Source organism: Belonocnema kinseyi, chromosome 8 (assembly GCF_010883055.1).
Source record: "Belonocnema kinseyi isolate 2016_QV_RU_SX_M_011 chromosome 8, B_treatae_v1, whole genome shotgun sequence".
Taxonomy (NCBI): Eukaryota; Metazoa; Arthropoda; class Insecta; order Hymenoptera; family Cynipidae; genus Belonocnema; species Belonocnema kinseyi.
Window position 1 is genome coordinate 136,561,459 of NC_046664.1, and position 10,968 is coordinate 136,572,426.

At 29.9% G+C, this 10,968-nt stretch overlaps 1 protein-coding gene across 1 annotated transcript in view; it reads left to right on the top strand.

The window, feature by feature from the left end:
• LOC117177793 (intraflagellar transport protein 57 homolog) overlaps positions 1–4,889 on the top strand; it is a 97,178-nt gene extending 92,289 nt beyond the window's left edge. The window contains exon 7 of the mRNA XM_033368721.1: positions 4,700–4,889. Within this exon, the coding sequence (XP_033224612.1) occupies positions 4,700–4,773 (74 nt within the window). The 3' untranslated portion in view covers positions 4,774–4,889. The remainder of the gene's footprint in view (positions 1–4,699) is intronic.
• Positions 4,890–10,968: the final 6,079 nt, after the last annotated feature.

Sequence of the window (10,968 nt, forward strand, 5' to 3'; positions counted from 1 at the left end):
GATACTAAATTTAGTTTGACTCTAACAAGCTCTACCAGAATTTGTGCGAATAGTCCTCGCACAAGAACTGAATCAATGAATCAGGAAATCTGGCTCGACAGGTCCAATGTTTTGAACACTAAAAAAACGACTAAACATTGTCACGACTGATCAATTCTGGTAGGGAGACATGCGTGTTTAGGTCAAGTCAATTAGAACCACAGCACTTTAATTCATAAAAATAACGCCGTAAAAGCGCGGTCTTTATTATAAATAGATTAAAACTGTATAAAATCAACAGAACTTGTTGCTTGGCGAACGCGGACTGACGAGGCGAGGAAACAAAATTGGGAAACCGAGCAACAAGACTATTTGTAAGAGAAGGAGAGCACGAAAACGATAAGACCGGCTTAGACATAAATTTAGACATTACTCAATACGAAAATCAAATATAAGGACAAGTCCAAGAATCATAAATGTAACGAAGAACGCAAATGAAAATAGAAAATAAGAACACAATACAATACAATATTTTTATTATCTTAGATTCCGAAAGAGATAGGGTAATAAAACTTGTTTTAGTATCTTTGAACATCAACTGAAACACTAAATGTTATAATCAACACTAACATTTTGGGTATAGAAGTTTTGTCATTTTGTATGATTTTTTAGATTTTTAGGGGTAGGATTGGGGTGTGTTCCAAAGGTGCTAGGGAGGGGGGGTGAAAGTTTTGCGGGTACCTTCGATTATCAAATAGATCCATTTAGAACTTTAAATTTTAGGTCTCGCGCAAAATAAATTTTGTGTAAATTTGTTTTTTGTTAGCGTTGAAAACTTCAGTGAGGTCTAAAATATAGAGTATGTTTTATTACTTATGCTCCGGTAGCCACTAAAACTTTTGTATACACTAATAGGTCCCCGAGATTACTCTTTCTTAAAAGGTCAAAAAAAGGCCAATGTTTACGAATCTCTTGAGTAGATTTTCGAAATGTGGATCAATTTTCGTTTAAAAATGTTTTTAAATACTTTCATTATTTATAGACAAAAAACGTATAAAATTATGTTTAATATGGCTGAGCGAAAATAAAACGTTTTTGCGTCTTGCATTTTCTCGTACGACGAACCGTTTGCAATGTAAAGCGTTATCAAGAAATGATTTTTTAAAACAAAATTGCCATATTTGCACAGCGTTACCTCGAAATTACCGTTTAGACTCTTCATTTATCAATAAACAATCGTCTAGAGCAACCAGTGTCATAATTTTGCTTCAAATTATTGCGAAAACTTTATCTAGCATTATTAACATAATTTGTTGTTCATAATTTCTGTAGCTAAATTGTTTATAACAATTGATATAAATAATGACCATCAATTACCAGAACTGACTTCAATTTGTTTTATTAATCCTTGCTACATCATTGAACTTCTCACTCTCTTTATATTTTCTCTTACGACAAGCCATTATTTATTTATGGCCTTATTAACAATGTATTCTTTATAAACAAACTCTCTCCTAAAAGCTACAATTTTCAAGTTACTAGCGATTACCTTATTTAATATGACACTGGTTGATATGGATGATTGTTTATTGATAAATGAAGAGTCTAAACGGTTTTCTCTTAAAAATAACAACTTTTAAACAACAACTTATGGAGAGAAGTTTTTATTCGATCGGAAGATTTCTTTTTCTTTTTAAGAGATCTATCTTTGATATAGATAATATAGAGTTTAAAATTTTTCTGAATTATAGATTTCGAGGTAACACTGCAAATATGGCAATTTTGTTAAAAAAATCACTTGTTGATAACGCTTTACATTGCAAACATGTCCTCATATGAAAAAAATGCTTCTTTGCAATGCTTAATTACAGAAGAATATTTTATCTTAACTGAACATGCTGCAAATTTGTATGAGAGTGATATTCATCATGGAAAATTACTAAATATTGTAGATTAATAAGTAATTATAAACATTTTTATCAATAATTAATTAAAGTTTGTGAATTAAATAGTCACGTAGGTGATTACGAAACAAAAGAAATTATAAGAATAAAATATTTTGTATCGCTAACAAAAAATATTATGTATGAAATAAAAAATTTGAAAAATATATTGAAATATGTATTTAATAATTATAATTATATTCACAGATTGTCATTAAATTTTTCTTAAAATATTACGCTCAATTTATTTGCAACATGATATTGTGGAGAAAATCTTTTTTTTTCCAAGGAACAGTACCACTTTTCCAATGGTTTGGTCATTTTTGTTACTAAACCCTAATAATTGAGAGTTTCTTAAACATTTTTTTAGAGGAATATTACTATTAACGTGCCTACCAGTTGATTTAGGAGGAAACAGCATTTATTTTTCTTAGAAAATATTAACTGTTTTAATTTTGTTAAATTATTTATTTATTAATAAGAACAGCCAAATATATGAAAAATAATTGACTACTCATCTCGAATTTTGAGACGGCGAGACACTTGGGTATGAAATCAGTACTGTCATTGTCAATATAAACTCATTTCCTGATGAATATTAGATTGAATCTTGAACTCAATATTTTTATTTTTCAGTATAATTGGATTAATTATGATGCTGAAGGACTTTTTTAAAATCTTCTTTTAATAAAGAGATAAAAAGATATTTTTATTGAAATCATCAAGTTTGACATGGTATTAATTTAAGTAATAAAGAACACAGGATCCAATTCAAAAAGTGGCTCCAAGTTCTTTTAAAGCATATAACGTAGAATACTTCTAAAAAACAGAACCAACACAGAAACAAAAAGGGATCAATTTTGTTTCGGAGCATTTTGCTCGAATGATTATTTGACTCTCAACATCATAATGATCTGTACATTCGGATCAATTTGATCTTATTTTTTGGTTCATTAGTCAGAGTAAACAAAATAGCCGCCAATTCCTGCTACTGGTATCATAAATAAATGACCTAAAAATGGTTTGTAACCGCACGCAAGACACAACTACACTCTAAGAATACCAGCCATCTTGGTTTTAGTTCATACATGATCCCTAATCAGAACATTATGATCTCGAAAGTCGATCATTCACTCCGGCCGATCAAAATGCTCTTGAATTCGATATCATTTTTGTTGCATATCAAAATGATATGGATTTCGGTATCATTTTGAACAGTTTTATTTGCTGTGAATGTATATTGAACTCTTTAAAAATCGTTTCAAATATTTAACGACACAGACAGTTTAAACAAAAGTAATTATTCAATTAATTGTCTGGGATTTAAAGATATGTTGGACCTTCAACTATTGGACAAGAGCTAATGATTTTTAAAGAAGACATTCTAACGCGTTCTGTTATAGCTGAATCAGTTAGTAAATACTCAGTGCGTACGTATGGTTTTGGGTTCGTTTGTTAGTACTTGTGGATTTTTCAGTGCACTATGCCTTAGACTCATAATTAACAAATTCTATCAACAATATGTATAAAAAAATAATTGCGAATATCCTTGACATTTATAGCACTGATATTATTTTTTTTCTGATAAATAAAAAAACTTGTTTATATTCATCTATATTGGTGTGAGATCATAGAGAGAATGATTTGATGCCACAAGTCATATAGTAGTAGTTTGAGCTTTTAAAGAGGGTCATTACAATTTATAATATGCATGGAAATTAGAACATACTGATTCTTATTGCCTTGTTTATACATAGATTCTTTATGTTTAATCTTGTTTTTTACGATGAAAGAAAAATTAGGCTTTATGTCAAAAAAATAAAAATATTCTTAAAAAATTTGTAAACCCTTGTTCCTTGAATAAATGTTGTCTCATTTATTCTTGTACCTTGTATCGTTTGCACACAATTTAATATTTTGATTCTTAATTTTTTTTTATCAAGAACAAAAAACTACTCATCCTATAAAAAAAGTGATTCATGACAAATTTGTAGATCTCTTTTAGTTGCAAAATTTTTGTCGATTTATCTCTTTTCATATTTTGCTTTGTTTTAACTTATTTAGTTGTTATCTAAACTTGCATCAACAACGACCACGTCAGGCAGACAGACACAGACGTAAAAACTTGTTTTTCTGAATCTGGAGGCCTCAAAACATCGACATTTGCTGAAATTCGCGAAAGTCATTTTTCGCATAAAGCCTTTTCATTATGGATGAGAATGCAATTCATTTTTTTGTGATCAACATTTGAATTTTCGATTTTTTAAAACAAAATTCAAAGAGCTAATAAAAGAATAATGTAGGGTCTTGGAAAAATAACGTTTTTATCTTCTTCACGTTTTTCCATATCACGCTTTTTTTATTTCAAATGTCCATTTTCGTTTGCTTTTTGGATTTTGAAAATCCTACAACTTTTGTGATTTTTATTTTATTCAAACAAGCCGATTCAACTTTTTTGAATTGTTATCAGAAATGGCTGGTTAGCGAACGTGGACATTTGATTAAATTCGCGAATCATTTTTCGCATAAAACTAATACCTTCTTAGTATGAATGATAATGTAAAAAGAGGATTTTTGACGTTTTTATATTTTTAAATATCGACATTGAAGCTTGTAATTTAGAATATTGTAGGTGTGGGTGTGGTAAGGGTGGTTTTTTAGAGGTCCTGCCAAACATTCTCACTGACTCCATCATTCGTAGGATAAAAGAAGCGGATTTTTGATGTCTGTATATTTTCAAATATCGATAATCAAACTGGTCATTGTTGACATTTCAGGTGTGGATATAGTAATGGTGGTTTTTGGGGGTCCTGCTAAACAATCCCACCGACTCCATAATTCTGCGAGTTAGAAAAGAGGATTTCGGACGTTTTTATTTTGTTAAATATCGACAATCAAACTTCAACAAAGTAGGTTTGAATAAAGGGTGATGTGTAAGGGCAGGTAACTGTTTAAAAACATTTGTATTCGACAATCATTGCCGGCAAAATATTATTTTTTGGCCTTATAATTGATTTCAGGAAAACAAAAATTAGAAAAATAATTTTTTTATTCCATTCATATGAACTTTCACAACTAATTTGTTTCTAGAAAATAAATCTTCTTCATTGAAGAATCATCACTTTGCTTGTGAATGTAATTGTTTTGTTGCAAAATTCGCTTTTGTCGGATTAAAATTAACATTTTTGATGCCAACTCCTGTTAAAAAAAAAAGAATCCAAGGACCAAATTTGGACAACAACGAACATTCGTGAAACCAAGTTAAGTCACTCTACTCGAGGACTGCGGAGAAAAGAGGCTGACCTGCCTTCCGAGACTCTTTGGCTCGAGAAGAGAAAAGAGCGAACGACGCTTCACTCCTAGTCCCTGGCAAATTACATCGAGATACTTAATTTTACTAAAGTTCTTTAATTTTACGCTGACGGAAACTGTAAGATTTATTATTTATGATTAATTGAAAATTTAGAATAATTAATCAAATAATATAGATGAATACGAAACCCTACTGAAAAATCCCATGTAGGAAACTATATGAGAAACTGCATGCGAAACTATATAGGATACTATATAGGAAACTATATAGTAATTTGAGACCAGATCCTATATAGTTTCCTATTTAGTTTCCCACATGATTTCTTATATATTGTTTCCCATGTCTATTTTATTGAATTTGATTGTTGGCTTCAGAATTGTAAAATATCTCTATTAAAATGGGATTTGAAATTTAAGCGATCGAGAGGGGTATATTAGAAATTATTCGTGAAAGAAAATGAAATTCGGTTCTTTACATTTTATTTTTCTCCATGAACATAACAAACTTAAAATAACAAAGGAATATACTTAAAAAATATAATTGGTGAACACTATAGTCTCCTCCTTAAGTCGTTAATTTTGTCTGTCAAATTTTTGTTTACTAGTTTCATTCTAGCTTTACGTTTTAGTCTAGTCACACCAGCTTCAGTTATTTTTTCATATACCAAATCTGCAAATAATGAAAAGTTCGTTTCTTTTAATTATAATGAAAGAAAAAATCTGCTTATTGCACACAATGATAAATAAAGTCTAAAAAATTGATGATTTGAAAGTGAAACGTTGCATAGTTCACATTTATAACTTAGTGAATAATCAAACTATTTGAAATTGAAATCCTACATAAACAGAGGAACTATTTGTATAATTACGAAGTTACAATTTCAGAGTTCTGAATTTAGAATGCTACAAATGAAATTCTTTTTTTCAGTAAAGTGAAAATTTTTCAGCTAAAATAGAAATCGTTCAATTTTTAAAAGTGTAAGGCACGTTCAAATATTTAGCTTAGCTTTAATTAATCCCAAATTAAAAGCATTCAGTTTCAATTTATGTCTTACATTTCAGGGAAAATACAATATGATCAACTACATATGGACACGGTATTATGTTTGGCGGCTTTATAATTTTCACAATTTAAATATTGTGCTGAAATTTTAGGAAATGGTTCAAAATATATAAGAGAAAGTCTGCCTGGTACATTGGGGTTTTTATTTGTATTAAATAATATAATTGCATTAATTCGATTTTAGCTGTGGCACAAAAGCCCCGTTCTCAGTGACATTCCCAATAAAAAATGATTAAAATTATGCTACTTAAACGAAAATAAAACCTAAAAGGGGCTAGCTAGACTGGCCCTATATATTTAAAATTATTTCCGCAAATTTCAGCACAATTTTTAGATTTATCAAATAATAAAGTGGTCGAATATGAACTATATAATTGGTCACTTGGCACTCTACTAAATGACCTTAAAGATTCATAATCTATACCTTGTACAAGCGCAACCTTTTCCGGTGTCAGCTGTTCTCTATCGTTACTTCTTATTTTACTGTGGTTTTCATTACTGCGCTTTACTTTTGACTTGTTTTGGCACTTATTTTTTAAAGTCTCCGTACCCCAAAATATCAGAGAAAGATCTCTCACAAATTTAGAGTCGTTTTTTCGCTGCATACATTCCCAAACATCTTTATGGACGTGATAGTTTAGACCAAGGTATACTTTTGGATACAAATATTTAAAATAAAAATATTATTACAAATATTTAAAATGAAAATATTATTACGTGAATATTATTACAGGTCTCGCAGTCCCCAGAGAATATAAATGGCACATATTTTGCTTTTTACTCCTATAGGGCACGCTTTCACGGTTAAAGGGTACCCGGTTTTTGACAAAAATGGGATATTTGATTTCTACAGTACGTCTATCAGTAAAATGTTTTAAGGTTTAAGCAGACTTTGTACGCATAGGTAGAAAATAATTAGTTTGAAATACTAGAAAATGACTATGAGAAGGTGTTGTAGTTTCAGTTTTGTTATCAAAGACGTGTTAATTTTTATAATGTACTTTGTCAGTAAAACTTTCTGAAGTATTTACAATATTTTTACAAAATGATTATATGGAAAACCTGCAGATATTGTATTTTTGTTCCTTAAGACTTGACAATATTTCTCTGGTTTTTTTCACCCGCAAATAGACTTTAAAAAAAAATTATCTAGCCATTTTTGAGACTCTTGCAAATATGAAATGATCTCTGGTGGATCTATCTTAGGCATAAAAAAAAATTTATCCAAATTTGAGGAGATTGTTCGAACTTACAAAAATCTTCTAAAAAAGTGATATTCATCGCGAAAATATAAAAATTATAATACAAGAGGTACTATATTTATTTTGTTGATTTTATGCGTGATTTTGCAGTTATTTTGAAACATACAACTTTAATTTATACTTTGTTATTATTTCAATTTTTTGTTATTTCCAAGGCTTTGACTTAAATTTATAAAGTTTTTGCCGCTTTAAACTACAAATAATCAAAACATTAACACTCAATTCGAAGCGGCATCATTATGAAAAACTTAGACTAAAAATCTTTTTTTCGATATTACAATTTTAAACTATTTAAATTCAAATCAATTAACTTTATTTAGTTACGTTTTTCTAATTGTCAATTGAAAGATATTTATGCTTGAATGTTTTCTATTTAAAGTAATCCAGAATGATTTTATGAACACTTTCTGAGACAATCATGGGTCTTAGAAGATGATAACTGTCCTAAAATATACTAAAGAAGATATTTTAATACATGGAGAAAATGCAAGGCTTAGACACATTGATTTTATAAAAAAAAATTTTTTTAAATGGGGTATTGACTGAGCATAGGCGGCTATAAGGACCAAATATTGAAGACGGTGGACTCTAGAGACATTTGAATATCGGGTACAAAAGGGCATATAGGAAGTGAACCTTAAGACCTGTTATTAGAGTCAATGATTGATGATAGCATAGATACTTACACGATTCTCTTCTCCTGGGATAAAACGCTCATAGTTTGCAATGGGACTCAAAGGACGACGTGAATTTGTCGAATTTTCTGGTCTGTCATTTATACGTACACTATTATCCACAGAACCTGCTAGTTTCCTTTGTATATTTCTGACAGCAGAACTTGTATTTGGTAATGGCTTTGGGGGAATTGGAAGAAGTATTTGTAGACCCATGCGCTCTAAAAATAATTATTTCGAAATTCGAAAGATGCAAAGTTAAAATAATTTTTTTATCAATACAGCGGATACAGAAAAGAATCAAGGATGTTTTGTTTCGAGCTCAATGACTTCTCATTACCAATTTCAAATAGGTAATGATTCCCTTAGCTTATATTATGTTCAACAAAATTCGTACTACCAACCGTCATCTCCATCTAAATCGAAACTTTCTGAAATGTGAATAGTATCGACAGATCCATCTGATATACTTCTATCAGCAGTCCTAAAAGATATTTTTGCATCTTTCAATTAATTTCGGCGTAAATATGAATTTTCTAAAAATATACGTAATTATTTGATATTTCTAAAGAAATTGACAATTTTTTACTTTTCCAGTATTAAGATAGGGTATGGATGATTTGATAGTTAACGGGAGTATTTGCCAAGGTTTTCTTGATGTGAATTATTCTCTTGTTCTTGTTCTAAAACTGAACTCTCTGAAAATGTACAGAGATATGTGAAATTAAAGAAAAAAGAAACAAATGAATTATTTAATTTGCAGCAATAAGTATGATTTTCTTAATTTATGAATTAATTGAAATACTTGCCATGGTTTTCTTCACTTGAAGAATTGTCGTGTCTTTCAACTATATCTGAAGTCTGAAAATCTATATAAATGTGTGATGCTGCAATCACTCTTACGTATCAATAAGAAATTATTAACTATGGAAAAAATTAGAATACGAATGATTAGAAAGAAAACGTAGATACTTGCCTTTGCTTTTATTGCCATGATTATTCTCAAGTACATTCTTCTCTTCGCCTTCTGACAATACCGATGATGCAGAATCAAGTCGAGTTCGGTTTTTCATGAGTGCATCGTGTCTTTTCAAAATTTCATTATTTTGTCGTTTTTGCGCTTCGAACTTCTCAACCTCAATTTTTCTCTGAGTGTTCTGAAAGAAAGAAAAGTATAGTCTAAAATTTGAAACTACGATTTAATTAATAGTGAAGGTAGGAACTGCGCGCCTACAAAAAATCGTTTCGTATTAAGTAGTTCAAATGTATCCCTTTCATAATTTCTCACGCTACTCCTCTGCTGCAATACCCTAAAAATAAGATGAGAAAGTCGTTTAATTAATACTTTTCTTACTTTCTTAGATGTCGTTGCCTTTCCGCCACGTCCGATATTAGAAGAAAAACTTAGCATTCGATTATTTGGATATCTAAGACGCTTTTCGCTTTTCTGGCGTAGAATATCTGCTTCACTTGCTACAAAGAAAGACGTATTTTCTATTTTCGTGCTGAATTATATAATTGGTTACTCAAAAATAATTTTTTTAATAACATTTTGCTACCCAATTATAATTTTGTAGCTTTCATAAATTTTGAAAGAGATGAGAAAAATGAAATTATAGATGAAAACTTAGTGAATGGTCGGTACCAGTAACGCAAAAATTACTAGTCACAATGAGATTTCTGCTACATTTAACAAGATTTTAAAGAAAATTTAGATTTTTTAAGATTTCGAAATAAAATTTGGAAGCTTTTTAAGCTTCAAAACTCTTTTTGAATGTTTCCTCGAGTAACCGATTAAAATTGTAAATTTCTTAAACCTTAAAACTCGTAATCAAAGAAACGTGCAAGATAACTAGTTATTTGAAATTTCTTTTTTGTATTAAAAGTCATTTCTCGCCACAAATAAATAACCTATAGGCGCATGATTAATAATGGTAGTACATAGAATATTTAAATGTATACTTACAACCAAGCAGGAGTATATACACGTTAAATAAATAGTCGTCTTTATCCTTTTTGCCATTCCACCGTACTTTATACTTGTGGCTTGCTTGGAAGTCATTCTCATTCTTTGGAACAAGTTTCTCCAGTAAGTTTATTGGTATCACTTTTTCGCGTCCATTACCGAAATAAACCAATGCAGTCGTAATCAAAGTGATCCCAACTTTGGCATGTTGAGCTACTGCACTTGCCCGGTGCACCAACTTTCATTGGTCTCTGTTGGCGCCCGATTCAAACCGGATATAATGAACGATTATTGAAATTAAACAATATCATTATTATAAATTGTACAGTAATATTAGAAATTACGTAATTTGTGATGCAAGGTTGTAAAAAATACCAAAGCGTATACGTTGTAAATAATAGCACGTTTTCTTTCAATTCAAAAGATGAATTTATGTTTCATTAACAAAAGTCATATCTATACCGAAATTTCAGTTCGAATAGGTAAATTTTGTTGGCACTAGTAGACACTGGCTCAATTTTTATTATCAGTAATAAGGATTTTTGTTCCTGTTTTCTCATTAGGAGCATCATTATGTGGCGTCTCTGAATTAAAAAGAACTGCTTTGTGCTGAAAACGTAATTTTTAGGTATTTATCTAATATGATTGTTTTTTGCATTGGAAATTTTTACATGAGATTATATGAATATTCATACATATTATATGAAATGTTAGAAATATATTTATTTAAAAATTAGTTAGTGAAATATAAGTTAATCTTTCGAATTAA